The 23,593-nt window shown below is 47.6% G+C and overlaps 1 protein-coding gene across 1 annotated transcript; it reads right to left on the bottom strand.

Annotated features, from left to right (window-relative positions):
* Positions 1–11,430: 11,430 nt before the first annotated feature.
* Zscan21 (zinc finger and SCAN domain containing 21) lies at positions 11,431–22,709 on the bottom strand. Its single transcript, XM_051162124.1, has 4 exons — positions 22,661–22,709; positions 19,289–19,769; positions 18,337–18,526; positions 11,431–12,275 (listed from the first exon to the last, which is right to left on the bottom strand). Exons 2-4 carry the CDS (start codon positions 19,682–19,684, stop codon positions 11,431–11,433), a joined length of 1,431 nt encoding a protein of 476 aa, XP_051018081.1. The 5' UTR covers positions 19,685–19,769; positions 22,661–22,709.
* Positions 22,710–23,593: the final 884 nt, after the last annotated feature.

Raw genomic sequence — 23,593 nt, 5'->3', positions numbered from 1 at the left:
GTCTAAGACTGATGGTAAAAAACTAAAACAGTGTACTTGGCTCTTGTGTGTCAATGGGCACGTTCTCTGTCCTGGTGTCATGTTTGTAGGGTGTTACAGCCATGGCGAATGGTAGCCAGGAATGTTACGAAGAAATGAACAGTAAGGTGGGCACGAACTCTTTTTTGGTAGAGTATTATGATGGATCATCTAACATTTTTCTGTAATTTCACAATGTCACTGGACCTTTTTTCTTTCTTTTTTATTCTTTTAATTTTGGCCCCTTTAATATTTGTTGCCAGGTGTGGTGGTTCAGGCCTCTAATCTCAGCTCCTTGGGTGGCTGATTGAGCAGGATCACAGGTTCAAGGCCTGCCTGGACTATAAAGTCGGTTTACGGCCAGCTTGGGCATGTTAGTAAGAAGTCACTCTGTTGTTGGCCCTTCTAACCACTAGAAATTAAACTGAGCTGAATTCTGCCTACTTGTCAGTTTTACAACTAGTGTCTAGTTCTGTCGTTTCAAGCAACACAACATATTTTTTTATCAAAGAAAAATTTGAAAAACATTTCTTTCATTCATAGCAAAAGAAGTTTTATTTTATCCCCTCGCCTCCCCCCCTCCCCCCACACCCGTGGAGAGTAAAACCCAGAGCCTCACTCATTCTGGGCAAGATTTGCATACCTCAGGCCAGAAGGTTTTTACATTTATTTTTGGTGTGTTTATTCTTGCACAGATGCACATGCCACGTCATGCATATTGAGGTCACAGGTTGACTTGCAGGATTTGTGGGTTCCAGGGATGAAACTGAGGTCTCCAGGCATGGCAGGGGCCAGAGCGTTTACCTGCTGAGCCATCTCTGACCCAGGATTTTTATATTTTATTTTTTGGCTTTTTTCAAGACAGGGTTTCTCTGTGTAGCCTTGGCTGTCCTGGACTCCCTTTGTAGACCAGGCTGGCCTCAGACTCATAATGATCCACCTGCTCTGCCTCCCAAGTGCTAGGATTGAAGGCATGCCCCACCATGCCCGGCTCAGGCTTTATTTTTATTTTATTTTATTTTTTAGGTTTTTCAAGATAGAGTTTCTCTGTGTAGTCCTGGCTTTCCTGGAACTTGCTTAATAGACCTGGCTAGCTTTGGTTATCTTCAAACTCAGACATCTCCCTGCCTCTGCCTCCTGAGTGCTGGGATTAAAGGCAAGTGCCACAGTCACCTGGCTCAGGAGTTCTTACTTAATTTTATGGTTTATTTTTGCACTAGGACTGACCTTGAACTCCTGATCTTCCTGTGTCTACCTCCCAAGTGCTAGGATTCAAGCGTATGCTGCCACTCCCTGGCTAGGAATATGCTTTTTAATGCCTTCAATCTCCAATGACACCTTTGAGGTCCAATTCAAATGATTCTGAGAAAGGATGTTATGTAATAAAGTTTCTAACTGAGCACAGAGCCCAGTTTCGTGTGCACTTTTCATGGGAGAGGATGACCCATGCAGCAATGATAAACATTTACTGGATTGTTTCTTGTTTGTGTTTTTTGTTTTTCTGGTTTTGTTTTTGTTTTTTTGTTTTGAGATGGGGCTTCTCTGTGTAGTGTGGCTGTCCTGGCCTTGCTCTGAAGACCAGGTTAGCCTTGAACTCACAGAGATTCACTTGCCTCTGCCTCTGGAATGCTGGGATTAAAGCTGTGCGCCACCACTGCCTGGCTAGAGTGTTTCTTTTTGGCAAATAGTACTAAATGAAAGGAAAGGAAGCCATTGTGGTGGCGCATGCCTTCAATCCCAGCACTCGGGAGGCAGAGGCAGGCAGGTCTCTGTGAGTTCAAGGCCAACCTGGTCTACAAAGTGAGTCCAGGACAGCCAAAGCTACACAGAGAAACCTGTCTCAGGAAAAGGCAAGTTGTTTTGGTTTCTGTTTGAGGTGGGAATCTTGCTATGTAGACCAGGCTAGCCTTGCACTCAATCCTACTGCAACCTTTTCAAGTTCTGGGATTACAGGTTAATCTGTTATGACCAGTTAAAAGATATTCAAGACAGGATTTCTCTCTGTTATATTGCTCTCCTGGACTTATTTTGTAGACCAGGCTGGCCTACAATTCACAGTGATCTGCCTGTCTCTGTTTCCCAAGTGCTGGGGTTATGCGGGTGTGCAACCAGTGCACCACCACGTCCGGCTAACAAGATATTTTTGTTTTTGTTTTTTATGTGCAATGGTGTTTTGCCTGCATGTGTCTGTGTGAGGGTGTCAGATCTTGGAGTTACAGACAGTTCTGAGCTGCCATGTGGGTGCTGGGAATTGAACTGGGTCCTTTGGAAGAGCAGTCAGTGCCCTTGACTGCTGAGCCATCTCTCCAGTCCCAAAAGACAGTTTTAAAAACCTCTCCACGGACCTTTGAATGTAACTTGCTTAGATAGTTGGGTCGTGTGGTCTTCCCCCTTCCCCTAGCTGCTCCTTAGAGCCCAAGATGTGTCTTATTTGGTAGAGTGCTTGCCTCACTTGAGAAAGCCTTGGGGTTGAGCTCCAGCAGTGCATAAAGTGGGCGTGGCTTAATCCCAACACTTAGGAAACGAGGCGCTCAACGCTGTCTTCAGTTACATATGTTTGTGGCTAACCAGAGCTACATGAAACCCCGTCCCCCACCCCGTTCTCCAATAAACCCTAGGCCTTTGCATCATCATCATCATTATTATTGTTATATTTTATTTGGTTGTTTTTTTTTTGTTTTTGTTTTTGAGACAGTGTTTCCTCTGTGTAATAGCCTTTGCTGTCCCGGAAATCTCTTTGTAGACCAGGCTGGCCTTGAACTCACAGAGAGATCCGCCCGCCTCTGCCTCCTGAATACTGGGATTAAAGGCGTGCGCCCCAACTCCTGGCGCTAGGTGCATTCTTTATAATATGTCAGTAATGAATCAAAAATTGCACAGGCTATTTTCACATAAAGATGACTGTGGTTACCAGACTAGTTTATCCTTTTCCACGAGAGCAATTCTTTGGATTTTTCTTAAGATTTTATTTTTATTTATGCCTGAGTATAGGCCCGAGGAAGCTGTAGGAGGTGGGATCCTGTGGAGGTGGAGTTCTAGGCAGCTGTGAACTCTCAGATGTGGAATCACCACTGCCAAACTCGGTGCCGTGGAACAGGATTAGTTACTGTCCTATTGCTGTGAGGAGACCCCATGGGCCAAGGTGACTGTTAGTTGGGGCCTTGTTTTTTGAGGGTTAGCCTGTGATCACAGCAGGAAGCAGGCAGGCACAGCACCGGAGCAAGAGCTGAGAGTTTTACATCTTGATCTACAGGCAGAATGCAGGGGGCAGGGAAGAGCAAGGGAGAGGAGAGGAGAGGAGAGGAGGGAGAGAGGGAGGGAGGGAGGGAAGGGGCTACAGCTACTCCCTCCCAGACAGTTCACTGAGGACTAAGCACGCACATCTATGCTATGAGGCCGTTCTCACCCAGGCCGTGCCTACCCTTAACTGATGAGCCGTCTGTCCAGCCTAAGATGACGGGACCAGCTGCCTCCTGAGGCAGCTTACAAACATGGGAATTAGCCCAAATGGGATTTTTTGGTTCCTTCTCACCCCTACAGCTTCCCAGTCAGCATGTGATCCATCCATTCTCCCATCTTCCCATGACTCCTGAGTCGGCCTTCGCCTTCGTTACCTCACTCCAGGACTTTGTAGCAGCCTCACCGTGGATCTCTTCAGCCTTCTCTCCCCATTACACTCCTCCTTCCTGCCTACATGTATTTATTCAGTTACTGTACTGTTGCCCTGGCCACATCACTGACATGAATAAGGCACGACCTGTGGGCAAGCATTAGCCTTGGCTCACAGCACCCCCCCACCCCCGCCCCCGCTCTCCAGGTTATTCATTTATTTTTACAAACTGAGTATTGCACAATGAACTGACATTGCCTTTCTAGATGTGGGAACCTCACAGACAAGCTCAGATATTTTAGAGTCTGTTTATATCACTTTCGCAGCTGAGTTTTTTATTTATTTTATTTTTTGGTTTTGTTCTGTTTTGTTTTTGAGACAGGGTTTCTCTGTATAGCCTTGGCTGTCCTAGACTCATTTCGTAGACCAGGCTGGCCTCGAACTCACAGCAGTCCACCTGCCTCTACCTCCTGAGTGCTGGGATTAAAGGCGTGTGCCACCACCGCCCAGCTACAGCTGGGGATTTTTAAACTTTAATTTGACATATAAGACCATCAAAGTAATTCCTCTGTCTGTGGGCAGTATACCTGTGACACGCTAAGAATTGAAATAAAGTTTCAATATGAGATATGGCTCAGTGATTAGGAGCACTTGCTGCTCTTCCACAGGACTTGAGTCTGGTTCCTACCACCCATGTTGGGCAGCTCACTATCACTTGTAACTCTAGCTCCAGAGGATCTGATGCCCTCTTCTGGCCTTTGCTGGTCCTGCACACATGTGCACACACACACACACACAAATAAAATCTAAATGGTTGAAATACCTTTTAAGGGAGCTGTAGAGATGGCTCAGCAGTGAAGAGCACTGGCTGCTCTTCCAGAGGACCCAGGTTCAATTCCCAGCACCCATGTCACGGCTCACAACTGTCTGTGACTCAGGTTCCAGTGGATCTGACTGACACAGACATTCATGCAGGCTAAACACCAGATGCACATTAAAAATAAATAAATAGATTTAAAACAAAAGAGATGCCTTCTAAGAACAGTGGACTGGATTGGACATCGTTTCTGGCCCTGCTATGACTTTGATGACTTAAGGCTTCCATGGGAGGTGGTAGAAGAGAGTTTATGAATGGAGTTGATGCTGGTCCCTGGTGGCCTTTGTGATGCTGGAATCTACTCCTTACATCTGAACAGAAATATTTAAAATAAATGGTAAACCACCACCACCACCATTTTGAACTGGGTGGGAAATGACGGAAATGACCTTCAACCGCTCCCCTCCTGCCTGTGCCTGGGCAAGCACTGCTAGGCCCTGTGATTGCTAGGCAAGCTTACCACCTGAGCCACAGCACCCCACTGTGATTGCTACCACCTGAGCCACAGCACCCCACTTTACACTTTCCGTGGACCCTTTTCCACTCCACTGTGCACACCAGCTTCCAACCCAACCCTGTTAACTTCCCCTAAAGCGCCCCTGTCATTACAGCATGACAGTGCGTGTCCTCCATGCCTTGCTCTGTGCACACATGACTCACTATGCTGGGCTAATTCCCCCTATACCTTTATACTATCCCACCACAACTTTGTATCCCTTTCATAGTTGGGAAGAAATAGTGGTAGAGTGTTTAGGATATGCGTGGCCCTGGTTTTGATTTCCAGCACCAAAATTAAGTATTAGGAAAAAATCGGGAGCTGGGCGGTGGTGGCGCACGCCTTTAATCCCAGCACTTGGGAGGCAGAGGCAAGCGGATCGCTGTGAGTTCAAGGCCAGCCAGGTCTACAAAGGGAGTCGAGGACAGCCAAAACTACACAGAGAAACCCTGTCTCAGAAGCCAAAAAAGGCGGGGGGGGGGGGGGAACGGTCCACGGAGATGGCTCAGTGGGTAAAGACACTTGCCATGGAGTTCTGACTGTTTAATTCAGTTCCGCAAACCTGCATAAAAGCTGCACAAAGCAGTGCGTATTTGTGACCCCCGGTAACCCTACGGCAAGCAAGGCAGTGGGGACAGGGAGAACTGCCTGAAGCTCACAAGCCACCTAGTCTGGACTAGAGAGACCCTGCCTCAGTACTAGGTGGAAGGCTAGCCTTGACTCCTGAAAGTTGTCCTCCGACTGCCTGACATGTGCAAACCCTCACTCACACACACATTATACACACATAAAAGAGAGCCGGGGCTGTAGTTCACAGAATGACTGCCTTGCAACCATGAAGCCCAGGGCTCTGTCTCCAGGGCTTCTTGCCTGTAATCCCTGCACTTAGAGGCTGGAGGCTAGAGAATCAGAACTTTTTTTTTTTTTTTTTTGAGATAGGGTTTCTCTGTGTAGCCTTGGCTGTCCTAGACTCACTTTGTAGACCAGGCTGGCCTCGAACTCACAGAGGTCTGCCTCCCTCTGCCTTGCACCACCATACCTGGCATAAGATTCACAACTTTGGCATGGAGAGATGGCTCAGAGGTTAAGAGAACTGATTGCTCTTCCAGAGGTCCTGAGTTCAATTCCCAGGAACCACATGGTGGCTCACAACCATCTATAATGTGATCTGGTGCCCTCTTCTGGCCTGCAGGTGTACATGCAGGCAGAGCACTGTATACATAATAAATAAGTCTATTTAAAAAAAAAAAAAAAGAATCAGAACTTCAGAGTCACCTTTGAACATGGTGAGTTCAAGGCCAGCTTGAGTTATACAATACTGCCAAGGAGAGCAAATTTTACTAGTCCAGGCAGACCTAAGTCTGAAAACTGTACATTCCCATGTTTTGTAATGTTGACCAACTAGTTTCTGCAAAAACCAAAACCAAAACAAAACAAAACGCCTTTAATCCCAGTACTCGGGAGGTAGAGGCAGGTGGATCACTGTGAGTTTGAGGCCAGCCTGGTCTGCAAAGCGAGTCTAGGACAGCCAAGGCTACACAGAGAAACCCTGTCTCATGAAAAAAAAAAAAAGAAAAAAGAAAAAAAGAAAAAAAAAAGAAAGTACAGCACATCCTAGCACAATTATGGATTTGTTATTCTTAGTTATCTATCTCTACCCTTTTAGGAAGTCTTTATTTAATTTTTATTATTTACATGTATAAGTGCCCGCAGATGCACACTACAACTCAGGCATACAGGTGTCCTTGTAGGCCAGAAGAGGACGTCCATCCTCTCGAACTGGATTTAACATGCTTTGAGTGCTAGGAAATGAACTTGGGTCCTCTGAAAGACCAAGGAGTACTCTTAACTGTCAGGCCACCCAGCACCTTTAATTTTATATTTTAATTATTGTTATGTTGGGGGATACATGTATCCCATGGCATACATGTAGAGGTCACAGTACAGCTTTCAGGACTCAGTTTTCTCCTTCCATCATGAGAGTCTCAGGGATTGAATTCAGGTTGTCTCACTCAGTAGCCCATCTCACTGGCCTGCCTGTCTGAATATATACTTTCTCTTAAAAAAAAAAAAAGTTATTATGAATACAGTGCTTTGTTTGCCAGAATGAGGCATCATATCACATTATAGATGGTTGTGAGCCACCATGTGGTTGCACTCAGGACCTATGGAAGAGCAGCCAGTGTTCTTAATCTCTGAGTCATCTCTCCAGCCTGAATATATACTTTTTTTTTTTCCAGTGTGTGTATGTGTGTGGATGGTGAGCGGTTTTGGGTGGAAGTGAAGACATGTTCTGGAAGTCAGCTCTCTCCACTTTGTTGAGACCCCAGTTCTCCACACCTCCCACCACTTGTTTAAGGTGGAGTCTCTCTTCCATTTCTGCCCCAGGCTAGCTCACTTGTGAGCTTCTGGACTTGTGTCTCTGCCTCCTGCTTTGCTGTGGAGTGTTGAGACAACACATGGGGGCCACTCCACTGGGCCAACTCCTTAGCTCTCTTTTGTTTATCTTTTGAGGTCACCCTGGTGGGTACACACTGCTTTAAAACTGTAGCATTTTCCTTGTGCACTGATTTTTTGTCTTCCATAATTCTTGTCTTGTGACCATTTTGCCAGGTATTAATAGAGATGCAGCAGCTTCCTTCAGGTAGTATTTATTTTACACACACACACACACACACACACACACACACAGAGAGAGAGAGAGAGAGAGAGAGAGAGAGAGAGAGAGAGAGAGAGAGAGAGAGAGAGAGAGAGAGAGAGAGAGAGAGAGAGCGCAGCCTGAAGCCCAATTCCTCAGTGGGCCTCTGTTATTGGGAAATACAAACAAGAGAGGTCATCGATGTATTGAGTTTTAAGGCTCTGGGAGGACCCCCAGACACATTTCTCCCAAGCTACCTTAACGAGAAAATGCTGGTTTTCATCTTTGGTGCCCCAGCCTTCTATTTGGCTGGTACATGAAGACTTAGTGTGTGTGGCCTAATCTGCCCCTTGTCCGATTCAGATATAAAATATGCCAAGTTCTGAGAGAGGAAGCTGGGAGCTCTCCCTCAGAAGAGCCTTATCAGGCAGGAGAGGGCAGTCGCGGCGCTGGGGTGGGGGTGGGGTGAGAGTGAACGGAGAGCCTTCAGCTCCCCAAGACAGAAGGAACACCACAGACTTCTGGGTGAAGGAGGGCTAATGTCTACAGCCTGGTAGCATAACCTAGCCTACGTACAAGGAGTCATGAGGTGAGAGGGCATTAGAGAAAGGTTAAGGACTGAGGAGATGGAGTGGTGGTCAAGAGCGGTGCTGCTCTTAGCAGGGGACCCAAGTTTGGGTCCCAGAATTCACATCAGGCCGCTCATAACCGCCTGCTAACTTCAGTACCAGGGGATCCTACACTTCTGCCTTCCACAGGCATTTGCTCTCAGGTGCGCACACCCATGCAGAGGCGCGCGTGCACACACACACGCACGCATGCACATACACAAAAATATAATCTACAGGACAAAGTTGGGCAGGGCATGGTGATACACACCTTTAATCCCAGAACTCAGGAGGCAGAGGCAAGTGGATCTGAGCTCAAAGCTAGCCTGGTTTACACAGTAAGTTCCAAGTCAGCCAGAGCTGCATAGCTGTCTCAAGTAACTAACAATAACAACAAAAAATTAAGTTAAAATTCAATATTGTTAGGGTTGGAGGGATGACTCAGTGGTTAAGAACACTGTCTGCAAACGGTATATACTCACTTGTATCAAGACACTAGTCCAAGGGATACGTCCCATGAAAAACTTTACTTACCAGGAAAGTGGGTCAGAGGAGAGGACATCCTATTGAGACTTTAGGTGAGAGTAGCATGGAAGAACAGGGAAATAGAAGGATCCACAGAGTCCTGGAAACCTACAAGAAGAACTTTATGACAGGCAGATCTGGGTCCTGGGGTCCTCCTCAAACTAAGGCACCAGCCAAGGAGAATATAGGCAGTAAACTTCGAACCCCAACCCAGACCTAGCCAATGAAAAGGATAAATATTCTCCGTTGAGTGGAGTGTGAAATCTGACTCTCACATGAACTCTGGTGCCCCTTTTCTGACCACGTCCCCTGGATGAGGAAGCCTGGCGGCACTCAGAGGAAGGATAGCAAGTTGCCAAGAAGAGACTCGATATTCTAAGAGCATATATAGGGGGAGGAGGTCTCCCTCAATCACAGACACAGGGGAGGGGAGAAGGGGAGAAGTGGGAGGGAGGGAGGAATAGGAGGATACAAGGGAAGGGCTAACAATCGAGATGTAATATGAATAAATTAATAAAAAAAAGAAAAAAAAAAACCACTATCTGCTCTTCCAGAGGTCCTGAGTTCAATTCCCAGCAATCACATGGTAGCTCACGACCATCTATAATGAGATCTGGTGCCCTCTTCTGGTGTGCAGGTGTACAGGAAGATAGAACACGCATACATAAAATAAATAAATCTTTAAAATAAACCACATACACACATACTGTTCTTACAGGGAACCTAGGTTTGGTTCTCAGCACCCATCTGTTGGGGGAGGACTCATGGCCAGCCACCAAGAACTTTAATTCCATGGGTGAATCAGACACCTCTAGCCTGCATAAGCATTTCTGCACATGTATACATACCTGTGCATGCATGTGTGAACACACATTACAAATTGTCAAGGCTGGAGAGATGGCTTGGCAGGTGAAAGCACTGTCTGCTCATCCAAAGGTCCTGAGTTCAATTCCCAGCAACCACATGGTGGCTCACAACCATCTATAATGAGATCTGGTGCCGTCCTCTGGTGTGCAGGTGTGCATGCAGGCAGCCCACTGTACACTTAATAAATAAATATGTTAAAAATTCAATTGTCTTATGGGGAGGGAGGTTACAACTGTAAGGGAGACGGCTAATGCCAAGGCCACGGCAAGCTTATCAACTCTCTTGTCTGTAGAGAGCTGGAGGGAGGAGGGGTGGTCTGAGTACATAGGTATACTCAGGTATAATATAACCCTCAGGCCTGGCACTCCACAGGGAGCTTCCTTTCTCCCCAGTTTTTAGCATATCGAGGTCAGAGATAGGTGCATACACTTTATTCATTACTTCCTGGAGGTCAAACGACTGCCGTAGGGTGAAGAGAAGCACGTGGTAGGAGGAGGGAGGGGAGCTGGGCTTCTAGGCAGCAGTGGACATAAGCAACCCGGAGATGTCTGACCAGCACAAAGGTGGCATTCAGATTTTGCCAGGAAAGATTTAAGGTAATCTTGTGGGCTTCCATTTCTGGAGTTTTCAGAAGGAAGGTGCTTGCAGAGGGCTGCTGCTCATAGACATTGGCATAGACGGGATTAACATGAAACTCACAGGCTGACAAAATGATCCCTCATCATGTCAGGACACATAGCACAGTGCAGCCGTCAGGCACCGACGGCCTGTATTCTCCCACGACTTCCTCGCACACACTCACACGCACCAGGCTGGAAGCAGAGGCCTTTTCCTTCCTCTCCCTTTCCCTCCTGAGACACAGGGCCAGCCTGGAACTTAGGGTCCTCCCCCAAGTGTTGGGTTAGACAGATCCAACTCCCACAACTGGCCAGTGCTTTATTCAAAGAATGTTCAATCCTATGGGCATTGGAGAGGCCCTCCGTGTGACAGCCTTAGTGGGCGAGGAGCTTGCCACCATGCCTGCCAACCTGAGGTTGACATTCAAGTTCTTCTCCGGCCTCCACACATGTTCTAGGGCATTCACACACATTAAAAAAAAAAAAAAAGATTTATTTATTTATTAAGTACACAGTGTTCTGCCTGCATGCACACCTGCACACCTGAAGAGGGCACCAGATTGCATTATAGATGGCTGTGAGCCACCATGTGGTTGCTGGGAATTGAACTCAGGACCTCTGGAAGAGCAGTCAGTGCTCCTAACCTCTGAGCCATCTCTCCAGCCCCGGCATTTACACATTTACCCACCCACCCAGTAAGATGTAAACAAAACCAAACAACCCCCCCCAACAACATGATTTATCGCAAGAATAGTTCTGAGGCATTACAGGATGCTATACGTTTATTCAGAAACAGACAGTTCAAGGTGGCTCAATTCTTTACACACTACAGCTGTGGAATACATGTTCAACGGTTAAACAATTTTAATGTTTCTTCCTTAACTATACTGGACACACAACAGTTTTACTGCGCAGAAGGCAACATCAGCATAGTTCACTGGGGCCTGGAGTGTGAGGAGGGACCCTGCTGGCCGAGGTGAGCAGTGTGGAGCCCCTGCTGCTCTGTGGCCCTCCTGCTTGCCCTATCGCTGCAGAGCTCTCCCTTTGCGGCATCCCTTGATGACTAGAACAAAACTTACTACCAAACACCATTACATTACAGAGCTTCCTTCTAGCGTTCACATTCTAACATGTACGACATCGTCACCAACAGCAACAGGAGAAGAAAACGCAGTTACAGTACCTCTCCCTCTCCAGTGTGGACTCTTTGGTGTTTGGAAAGATTTGACTTGCTACAAAAGGTTTTCCCACACTGGTTACACCAATAGGGCTTTTCGCCGGTATGGATTCTATGATGCTTGTTAAAATTTGAACTGTGGTTGAAGGCTTTGCCACACTCCTTACACTTATAGGGCTTCTCCCCTGTATGCAGGCGCTGATGAGAACTGAGGCCTGCGTGCTGACTGAAGCTCTTTCCACACTCACTACACTGGTAGGGCTTCTCGCCTGTGTGGATGCGGTAGTGTCGAATGAGGCTGCCCTTGCCACTGAAGGCTTTCCCACAGTCCTTACACTGGTAGGGCGCCTCTTCGGTGTGCACCCTTTGGTGTTTAAGGAGGTCTGAGCTCTGCCCAAAGGCTTTCCCACACTTACAGTCATAGGGCCGGTCCACCAGGTGTGTTCGGTAGTGCAGGGTAAGGTTGGAGCTGTGGCTGAAAGCCTTCCCACACTTTGTGCACACATACGGCTTCTCCCCAGTGTGTGTTCTCCGGTGTTTAGTGAGGTTTGAGCTATTGCTAAAGGCTTTCCCACACTCTGCACATATGTAACGTTTCTCTCCCGGGGCAGGCTTAGCAGATGCTAGTTCTGCCCCTTTCCTGGAGCCCGGGTCGTGAAGAGAGGCCTTTGCTCCTCTCTCCCTGTCCAGGTTGTTGGCCCACTGCCTCTCTGACCTCGGCCCGTACTTATTGGCAGCAGGCAGGGGGATGACATCCACCTGGAGTCCGTGGGCCTGGGACTCATCTTCAGAACTTCTCTGCTCGTCTGCGGAGTGTTCCTTCTGGGGGTTCGACTTAAAGCCTGAAAACAGGGGTTAAGGGTGTGTCAGCTGTTGCTATTCTGCGGAAACAGTTGTTCCGGGGGAAACAGGCTCACCAAGTGACGTAGATGGATCTGAATGGATGCTGGCGTGTGCAAACAGCTCCAATAGCAATACAAACCAAACTGCTGTCGCAACTAGCTTATGGTACTGCGCATTCACGTAAGCCCCCTCCCCCACTGCTGTGCACATACTTATTTTACAATTTTTATTCTCTAGAAAGACTGTATTCCCACTCCCCCACCCTGTATGCTCTGAATACAGAGCATAGAATACACTAGAATATTCTGTCTGTGGCTTCACACTCGCTTTTGCAACACACTCAGAGCCAGTGTTTGTGAATGACTTCTGGCTTGGAAGGGTCTGGGCCACACAGGTAAAAGGTCAGAGCCCAGGTTCTAGCAGGGCAAACACCAGGTTTCAGCGCGTTCTGTATGACCGAGTTCCACTCAGCTTGGGCACACTGCCCAATTGGCCCTGAGCCCCATGCTGCTGCCCGCTCTTCCAGTCCTGCATGCCTTCTCAGGGGTGCTTAAGCCTCTTGGAGACTTGAAGCAAGGCTATGAGTGCCAACACCTCTCCCTTAAGAGCACTTAAAAACCTTTCCCCCACCTGGGCACTAAAACCTGAGCCTGGGCCGGGCATAGTGGTGCATGCATTTTATCCCAGCACTCAGAAGCCAGAGGCAGGCAGATCAGGCACCCTGGTTTACATAGAGAATTCCAAGCCAGCTAAGGTAGCGAGAACAAAGCAAAATAAAACCGAAAGGCAAAACCAAACACAATTAAAATCAAGCCCAAACTTAAAAAAAAAAAAAAAAAAAAAAAAAAAAAATCAAGCCCAAACTGACTCAATAACCAAACAGAAAAACCCACAAACACGAAACAAAACAACCCGTAACAACAAAACCCTTGTTCAGCCCCTTTCCAGCCCTGGCAGTACTTTCTCTCCGCTCCTCACTTTGTGCAGAACTGACAAGTGACTATGAAAAGGGAAATGTATGTAAAAGGATTCAATTTATCTTATTTTAACTTTTTAAAACTGTCATAATTTTACTCTTAAGGTTTTACAGCTGAAGACAATTTTCTTTGTACATGTCCATTTTCTTTACCCATCGACACCTAGGCTGGTCCCATAGTTTGCACATTATGAACAAAGCTGCAGTGAAATTAGCCCAGTCTCTGTGATACGCTGACCTATAATCCTCCAGATAGGAAGTTGGGTGCTGGGCGGAAGTGGAAGCAGGACCTGAAATTCAAGGTCACTGCCATTTACATAGCATCTATGAGGACAGTATCCTTCTGTAACTTAACAAAAAACAAAACAAAACAAATTTTGTGTTTGTATGGGTGTTTTGCCTGCACATATTTAAGTGAACTGCATGCATCCCTGATGCTCATGGAAACCAGGTCTGCTGGAACTGCAGTTCTGGACTGTTTTAAGCTGCCGTGTGGTGCCGGGAACTGAATGTAGGTCCTCCACAAAAGTGGCAAATGCGTTTAACTGAAGAGCCATCTTTCTAGTCCTAATTACCCTACTTTTTAAAAAAAGACGTATTTTTATTTATGTGTGTGCCGTGTATCTGCTACATGTTAAGTAGGTGCCCATAGCGGCCAGAAGAAGCCATTAGGTCCCTTGAAGTGGGAGTTACAGGCAGCTGCGAGTACCCTTGTGTGGGTGCTGGACTCAAGCTTTGGCCTCTTTAAGACCAGCAAGTGCTAATCTGCGGAGCTCTCTCTCCAGCCTGATTCCACACACAAATGTGAAGAAGCACCTCGAGTAAAAAATCTACTGACAGTGGTCCGCGGCAAGGGCAGTCAGGAGTAAATGCCTACCTACTATCTGCAGTCTCCACTACTGCTGTGGTGCTGGCAGGAGCAGGGGTTTGGGTAGGGAAGCTGACTATCCCAGGCTGAACAAAGTTTCAAAGGGTCACTCTCAGAATCCAAAGGCGGGGCCGGAACAGAGTGGCACAGAATAGAAAGGGAAGGAAGAGGGCAGCCTGGGGCAGAAGACAGGACTGTATTCTAAAACTGGGGGCCACGAGGAAACAGTTTAAACTGCAAGAGGAAGGGTCTTCCTTCTTTTTTGGGACAGGGCCTCACTCTGCAGACTCTCCTGGAACAAACTAGAACTACAGCAGGCCCCCAGGCCTTAGCACAACTGAAGCCATGAAGGAAGGACCATTCGGGCCTTAGAACCCAATACACAGCAGGGGCACCTGTGAAAATGAAGACAAAGGCCTAATCCATGAAAGACCATAGTTGGTCCCTAAATGTACTAACTTTGCTTTTTGGTTTCTGGCTAACATTCTTGCTAACTGAGGCGTGTCAACCCAGGAAGTGGTTTTTACGCTTGAAAGCGCACCCTGGGAACGGCTAGGGATGGCGCCTGCATCCTGAACATAAAGACTTTCTCTTGGCTTGAGCCTGTGTCTGTGTGGTCTTCTCTGGTGGATACCTCACAAAAGGTAGGGCATAGGGTGGCCTCAAACTCATGGCAATCCTCCTGCTTCAGATTTCCAAGAGCTATGAGCAGTTATATTTGGTTTTCTTCATGTCTAATTACAGCTCAGGGAAGCCCTAGGTGACTGGAAGACGGCATTAACATCTCTAAACAGTGAACTACTTAACAGTTTCGTTTTTACTTTTCCCAGAGAATATGATTTTGCTGTTTCTGGAATTAGAGTTTATATACGTACATACACATATCTCAGGTTGGCCCTGAACCTTAGCCTTTTGAGTGCTGGGGGACTACAGGGTGCGTGACACCACACCTGGCTTTAGAATGTGGGAATTTTGTTGTTTTTGGACTTGCTTATCTTATGAGTGTTTTGTCTACGCATATGTGCGGGCACCGTGTGTGTATTTGTGCCTGCAGGGTCAGAAGAAGCAGCTGCCTTGCCTAGAACTAGCGTTACAGGGGCCGGCGAACCACCATGCAGGTGCTGGGATTGAACTCAGGCCTTGTGCAAGAGCAATGAGTGCTCCTAACTGCCAGCTCTCCAGCCCCCTAGAGTGTAGCTTTCCAAAAAAAAAAAAAAAAAAAAAGGGGTCAGGTGTGGTGCTGCATACTTTTAGGCCAGCCAACCTCCATAGCAGGATCCTGCCCAAATAGAAAGACAGACAGACAGATATAATATGATTCTTGTTTGTGTGCCGGCATTCCTGCAACTGCATGTGTGGAGGTCAGAGAACACCTCCCAGGAGTTACTTCTCTCCCTGCACCATGTGAGCTTTGGGGATGTCACTTCGGTCACCAGGCTTTCAGATCAAGCAGTGTTACTGCTGAGCCGTCCTGTCAGTTCCTAAGAGGCACAGGTTTCCCTTTCACTCCCGTGCCTGCTTGTCTGTCTGTGCACCAGCTATGTGCAGGTGTCCTTGGAGCCCAGAAGCGGGTGTTGGCACCATAGCAACCGCAGTTACAGGCCGTGTGAGCTCCTCAGGATGGTGCTAGGAAGTGAACCAGCGAACAGGGTCTCTGCAAGAGCAGCTACACTCCTGACTGCTACAGCCATTTCTCCAGCTCTGAGAGTTTTGTTTTTTTTGTTTTGTTTGTGAGACAGGGCCTCTCTACACAGCACTAGTGTTTTGAAACTCACTATGTAGACCAGGCTGGCCTCCTCGGACTAACATTGTGTGCATCCATGCCTGGCACAGAGCACAGTTTTCAACAGGGCTCAGAACGTTGTTTCCAAGAGGGGATTTCGAGTGTCTTGGGGCATGGTAAGCAAGGTGGGCACTTTCTCAGGGCTATGGCTCTGCTCACAGACATACCATACCCATGAGGAATGAAAATAACATGGCTTGGAACAATGTGCTATATTCTTATCAACACGTAAATCTGATTAATGAGAACATTTTTACTTTAGGTAAATGAAGGTATATAAGAGCAGAAACCACCAGTATAAAACATGTAAATCATAATTTGTGGAGGCCTGAGTGACTAGTTAGTTACCCTAATATACTTTTTATTTTTTGAGACAAGGTCTCATGAAACCCAGACTGGGGGGAGGGGGGAATCCTCTCGATGGGTGGTGGTGGCAATGGCGCATGCCTTTAATTCCAGCCCTTGGGAGGCGAATCTCTGAGTTTGAGGCCAGCCTGGTCTACAGAGGGAGTTCCAGAACAGGCAGGACTACACAAAGAGACCCTGGCTAAAAAACAAACAAACAAACAAACAAACAAACAAACAAAACCCAACCAACCAACCAACCAAAAACCAAACCGAAACAAAAGGAAAAGAAAGAAACCCAGACACCCAGACTGGTCTTGAACTCTCCATACAGCCAAGGATGACCTTGAATTCGAGTGCTGGGGCAGTAGGTGTGCATCAGCACAGATGGTTTAGATGGTGCCGGGGATACAGACCAGGGCCTCCTGCATACTACACAAGCACTCCACAAGCTGAGCTGCATTTCCAGCCCCTCCTCTTTGACTTGTGAAGTCTGCACAGGTTCAGAAAGGAAGCTCCTCTACTGGCCTTTTCCAGACCCATTCTGTCCTGCTCTGTATTCCAGGAAACTGACCCTTAGGCCTAAACACTGTTCACATTGTTCAGCTGTTGTTGAGTTGGCCAGCGGGTACACCAAAAGATGTGAGGGCAGGGGCAGTGTGAAAATGAGGCATCTATTTGTACTGCCTGGTTTTGTGTGTAACTTGACACAAGCTAGAGTCATCAGAAAGGAAGGAGCATCAGTTGAGCTCCAGCTGTGAGGCATTTCTCAATTAGGGACCAATGGGAAAGGGCCCAGCCCACTGTGGGTGGTGCCATCCTGAGCGGGTGGTCCTGAGTTCTATAAAAAAAAAAAAAAAACGGCTGAGCAAGCAGAAGAAGCAAGTCAGTGAGCAGTATCCCTCCGCAGCTTCTGCATCAGCTCCTGTCTCCAGGTCCCAGCCCTGCTTGACTTCCCGTCCTGACTTCCTCCAATTATACACTGTGACCTGGATGTGTAAAGACTGTGGGACTTTTAAAGTTATAGATTTGGGGATGAATGAGAAAGGAGAGGTTGTGGGTTAATAGTGATGTGTTTGTCAAGGTGACAAGGAGTCAGTTGTACTGGCTGGTTTTGTTTGTTAACTTGACACAGCTAGAGTTATCAGAGAGGAAGAAGCCTCAGTTGAGGAAATGCATCCATGAGCTCCAGCTGTAAGGCATTTTCTCAGCTAATGACCAATGGGGGAGGGCCCAGACTATTGTGGGTGGTGCCATCCCTGGGCTGGTGGTCCTGAGTTCTGTAAGAAGCAGGCTGAGCAAGCCATGTGAGGCAAGCCAGTAAGCAGCAATTCTCCATGACCTCTGCATCAGCTCCTGCCTCCAGGTTCTAGTCCTGCCCTGACTTCCTCCAGTGATGGACTGTGATCTGGAAGTGTGGACCAAATAAGAACCTTTCCTCCCCAATTTGGTTTTTGGTCAGAGTGGGTTTGTTTGTTTGTCTTAATATTTTATTTTATGTATGAGTACTCTATCTCCATGTACACCTGCAGGCCAGAAAAGGGCATCGGTATAGATGGTCGTGAGCCACCATGTGGTTGCTGGGAATTGAACTCAGGACCTCTGGAAGAGCAGACAGTGCTCTTACCCCTGAGCCATCTCTCCAGCCCTCAGTCATGGTGTTCTTTTGCAGCAATAAAAACCCTAAGACAAACACTATTGCATTTTCTCCTTACCCAATCCCAGGACCTGGAGCCATGGCTCCTAGCATGTGACTCCTTTCTCTAGCAAGGCTAAGCTCTCATCTGGTTCTGGTAATAACAGGCCTTCCTTCTTGGCCCTTCAGGCTCACGGACAGCCATATCTTTTTGCTGTCATCCCGTTTTCAGGACTATTGGCTCATTCAGCCTGTCCATGTTTCTCCATCAGTCTCACTGCACTCAGCCCTCTGCAAGCCTGTCTTATTTGCTGGGAACCTGTCTGAGGTAATGGGGTCTGGAGAGGAAAACGCATGACTTCTGTTTACTCTGCTTAACCAATCAGGTTGATCTAGAGGTCACCTCTCATCTGTAGTTAGAGATTTCTCTGGACACTGAGAGGGGCTCTTACCTTGACGCTTTCTTGAATCCTGAGTGAAAACCTCCTCACCAGTTTCTTGGATGTACAGGGGCCCCCAAAACTCATACTTGGGGCTGGCGTCCACCGCCTGGGCCTGGGTACTGCTTAAGGACTCCCCTGCAGTTCCTGAAGTTGACATTTTCTCCCAAGCCTGCTTCTGTTCATTTGGAGGAGATGAGACCTAGACACAGCAAGAAATGGCTGACTCACAGTGAGTATGGCTGAGTATGCACAGCTGCCTCAAGAACGGGAAGTCTCAGACGAGCTATGCACAACTCTTAGAAAGAAGTGAGAAACACCCATCCCACTTGGTTCCCCAGGTTACTTCAGGATAAGAGCAAACAATAGGAGGAAACATGACCTAGCTCCCCAGAAGCCTCTATCTAATCTAATCGTTTATACCTTTCATCCTACAGGAAGGTAAACAACTTCAACTAGCTTCAGGAAGTCCCTGAAACTGACCAGGTTCACCAGGCCCCTCCCTGCCAGAACAATCGATAAAAGCTATAGAGTTCCCCTAAGACAAAGAATAGAGCTGCAAAGGGGACTCAATGAAGCCAAGCTGCAAAGAAGACGCTCAAAGCAGCTGAGATGCCTGGAAGAGGACACTCTCCACCCTGTCGAGCTGCTGCCTGTAGGCTGTGCAGTGTGCTCCAGGTGCCCAGCCTTTGGTGATGCAGCTGTCTTTGAGCAATTTCTGGTCTTGTATGTAACCCGTCACCCATCTTCCTACGAGTAACCCCAATAAAACGCATCAGTTTACCAAGTTGGACTTTGGTGGTATCTGTACTTTGGTCTGTCATAGGTTCCCTGTCTGGGGCCAGTAGGTGTGTGTGTTGTATCTCCCCAAAGGAAGTTTTACACACAACAGAAGGACAAGCCCTGGTTTCTGCCAAGGATGCTATGTCCCTGGTCTCCTAGGACCTGATGGCCTCCCGCCCACCTGCAGTCCTGGCTCATCCAGCTCTTGCTCCAGGTCTTCCAGGAGAGTGACGGCCTCCTCTGCGCTCTCGGGACAGTGCTGCTGCACCCAGGCCTGGAGCTCTCGGGGCAGGATGGTGAGGAACTGCTCCAGAACCAGCAGCTCCAGGATCTGCTCCTTGGTGTAGATCTCGGGCTGCAGCCACTCACAGCAGAGCACCCGGAGCTGGCTCAGTGCCTCTCGGGGCCCAGGAGTGTCATGGTACCCAAACTGCCTGAAGCGCTGACGGGAGGTCTCTAGGCTGGGCCGGCATTTGTCTTTCTCTTCGTCCTCTTCAACTTTAATGGCCGAAGGTCCCATTGGCTCCTGAGGTGGCCTGGGGCCCAGAACTGTGGCCATGCCCACCACCTTGGTCATCACACAGATTCCAGAAACAGTAGGATTTTTAGGAGCAGATCTGGTGCCTTTGGGTTTCTGGTTCTTAAAGGGCCACAGTTCAAACCTACAAAAACATAGTTGCTATAAAAATTATCAAAAAAGAATGGGTTTTATTTTGGGTCTTTGTCACAGGAACCACCAGACAACTACCATATAAAAAGTATTGTCCAGAGCTGGTAGGCTGGCTCAGGGGGTCAAGGTGCTTGCTGCTAGGCCTAACCACCCAGGTTTGACCCTTGTGACACATACAGTGGTAGTAGGGAACCAACTTCTGCTAGTTGTCCTCTGACCACATGTATACTGAACACACACGCACACACAAATAAAGACATGTGCGTACACCACACACACACACACACATTGTTCAGAAATGTTGTTTGCAGGAAAATGGGTGGAAGCAGAGATTATCATATTAACGAGATAAGCCAGACTCACCAAAATAAGCAGAGCACTGTTTTCTCTTGTGCAGAATTTGAAGGGTGGGAGTAGATGTGAAAGTAAAAGGGACGTGGAAAGGGCAGAGTACGAGAGGGACAAGAGAAGGGTGTGAAGGGCTGAGTATGACTAAAGTACTTCTATGTGGTCTGGTGATATAAATAAGAATGGGGGGGGGGGGCTGGAGAGATGGCTCAGAGGTTAAGAGCACTGGCTGCTCTTCCAGAGGTCCTGCGTTCAGTTCCCAGCAACCACATGGTGGCTCACAACCATCTATAATGAGATCTGGTGCCCCTTCTGGTGTACATGCAGGCAAAATGTAATAATTTAAAAAAAAAAAAAAAAAAAAAAAAAAAAAAAGAATGGGCCCCTATAGGCTCATACTTGGATGCTTAAGTCACCAGAGGTTGTACTACTGAAGGAACTGGAAGGATTAGGAGGCGTGGCCTCGTTGCAGGAAGTGTGCCACTGGGGGTGGACTTTGAGGTTTCAAAAGCCTACACTCAGCCCATTGTTGCTCTCCGCCTACAGATCAGGACGTAGCCCTCAGCTACTGCTCCAGTGCCTGCAAGTCTGCATACGCTGCCATGCTTCCTGCCATGCTAACGGACTGAACCTCTGAAAGCAAGTCCCCAGTTAGATACTTTCTCTTCTAAGAGCTGGCTTGGTCACATGGTGTCTCTTACAGCAACAGGAACACATACAAAATTATTAAAGTATAGTTTGAAATCATTCTGGAGGCGGCTAAGCAGAGCCTACTTTCACTCGACTTGAGCTGTTTCTATTTTCCCTCAGTGTCCAGAGTGGCATAATTTAAAAATTAGATCTTTGCTCCAAACACTGTTTCACAATCTTACAACTGTAGGTATCTTGGTTTCTATGATTTGAGCAAACTATCTAATACTGTCTGAATATAAAAACGTGGTCTGTGTTTAACAGCGCAAGTACGTGTGTCTTAGGCTGGAATTAACTAGCTTGCTAAAAAAAAAAAATCGAAGTCTAATTAGGATGCAGTCTGAACTCTACTGACTTACTGAGAACATATTCAAATATTTTTATTTTGGGCTTAGGTATGCGTGTGTCTACATGTGTACAGGTGAGCTTGCCTGTGCACGTGTGTGTCGATCAGAGGTCAGTGTCAGGCGTTTTCCTCTATCAACGTTCACAGCCAAGGCCACACACTGGAAACCCTTGAAAAACCAAAAACCAAAGCTACCCAAAAGGTTTAATTCGGCCGGCAAGATGGCTCAGTAGGCAGTGCAACTTGCGGCCAAGTTTGAACCTGGTGCCCAGATGATGAAAGAAAAGCACGGACTCATGCAAATTGTTCTTTGTCTGTCTCGTCTGTCTCTCACACGCACACATAGACACACTGTAAAAGGTTAAAAAAAAAAAAAGCTACTAACTCTAACATACAGACTATTGAAGGCAGGCCTTTGGTCGCTTCCCAATTCTCCCGTCCTTAATGCCAGGTCGACAGAGAATATGCCCACCCTCCTCTTAATCAGCCTCTATAAACTATCACAGATCACAACAAATAATAGTGGTCGATAATGCCTCTAAGACACACCGTGCCGAAGCTGGAGCAGTGGTGTCACACACCTGTAATTACAGCACCAAGGAGAGCCGAGACAGGAGGATCACCAATTACAAGCCAAGCCAGCCTGGGCTATATAGGAAACCCCTATCTCAAACCGAACAAACAGATTTTTTTCAAAAAGCTTCTAGGAAGGCCAATAATTTTTTGAGGAGCGTTAAGTGCTGGGAGGATCTAATTGCTAAGAAAGTCTCCTTTAGAGTGAGCCAAACTCTGCATCTCTTCAATATCTCTGGACCAATACTCAATTTCTCTTCAGAGGCCTTCCAGCACTTGAAAAACAACTTTCGTGTCTGCTGGGTTTTTTTTTTTTCTTTTTTTTTTCTGTTCACAGTTCCCTCTCAACACGTATTTCCAAGTATGTCACCCACCAATTAAAGCAATCACCTTTTCCTCCTATATTCTCCTTAAAATGATCATCTTAAAAAAAAAAAATCTTTCCGAACTCGAGCAGACCCTTTTCTCTGCACACAAAGCCCAACGTGACTGTTTCCCCGCCTGGACTGGACACTGCCCAAGATTAATGAGATTCAGGTTTTCACTGGAGGTTTCTAACCTCGGGCTTGTTCTTAGCAATTAGTCCTGAGTTTAGATCTCCCGGCGAGAGCTGGGGAAGAAAGAAGGCAGTTTCCGTTTGGATTAACAAAGAGCTCAGAGCCGAAGGAGGAGTACACAGAAAAGCGATTCCGGAAGCAAAAGAAACAGGGTTTTGTTCGAGAAAGCCCTCCGGGGTGGAAAAGCCTTTCCATAGAGCGGCGCCTACAGCTGGGCGGGGCGCCCCTCCCTAGCAACCTCCCAGAACCACCAAGGAAGAATCCCCGGAACCAGAACCACAGCTGCTGAACCCGTTCCTCCCTCTCTAAACCTTTCGGCCAACGCTCCTTCTCCCGACCGCTAGGCTAACCTGGGACTCACAGGCTCACCGTGACTCAGAACCGCTTTGGAGTCTGGAATCCGCACAGCCGCTGAACGACGGCGCAGCCGGAATTACGTCAGAGGCCCGCCCTGGGGGAGGGGGCGCAGCCGCCCCTCTAGGAATCCGGGAGTTCTCGGTATCCTGATTAAGCGGAGACTGAAGCCTCCTTAGACGTCATCTGTCCAGTCCCGTTTTTTGTTTTGTTTTTCTATATTCTCAATTTCTCTCTCTCTTCCTCCCCCTCTCCTGTTGTCTTTCTTTCCTTCTCCCCTCCCCCTCCCTTTGTTTTCCTTTTTTTTTGGGGGGGGGGCAGGGTTTTTGTTGTCGTTGGTTGGTTGGTTTTGGGTTTTGGGTTTTAGAGACATAGTTTCTCTGTGTAGCCCTGGCTGTCGTGAAACTCACTCTGTTGACCAAACTGGCCTCGAACTCAGAGATCCGCCTGCCTCTGGAGTGCTGGGATTAAAGTCCTGCACCAGCACTGCCAAGATTCCCTTTTTGTTTTTGAGACAAACCTCTCTAGCCTTGGCTAGACCGGCGCTCTCTATGTATACCAGGCTGGCCTAGAATTCAATACGATCCTCATGCCTCTGGCTCAATGAGTAAAGAGCTTGCTACACAGAGCATGTGGACCTGAGTTCGGGTTTCCAGCACCACATAAAAAAGCTGTGGTACATTACACGGTTGTAATTCCACGTGCTGAGGGGATCCCTGGGGCCTACTGGGTCCAGTGACACCTGGCCTCAAAAGCAAGGTAGAGAAGCAACTGAAGAAGACACCTGACATTAACCTCTGGCTTTACATGTATGCTGCCACACTTGTGTGCCCGGGCACGGAAACACGAAGAATAATCTGTCTCATTTTTCCCCAACGGTCCTGACCTTGGTGTGTTTAGCCATCTCGCCGAAGCCCAAGCCTGTATGTTTTATCACCACAGAGTTTT

Source organism: Acomys russatus, chromosome 19, assembly GCF_903995435.1.
Source record: "Acomys russatus chromosome 19, mAcoRus1.1, whole genome shotgun sequence".
NCBI lineage: Eukaryota > Metazoa > Chordata > Mammalia > Rodentia > Muridae > Acomys > Acomys russatus.
Note: the sequence above shows the minus strand (reverse complement) of the source record. Positions and strands in the feature narration are given on the sequence as shown.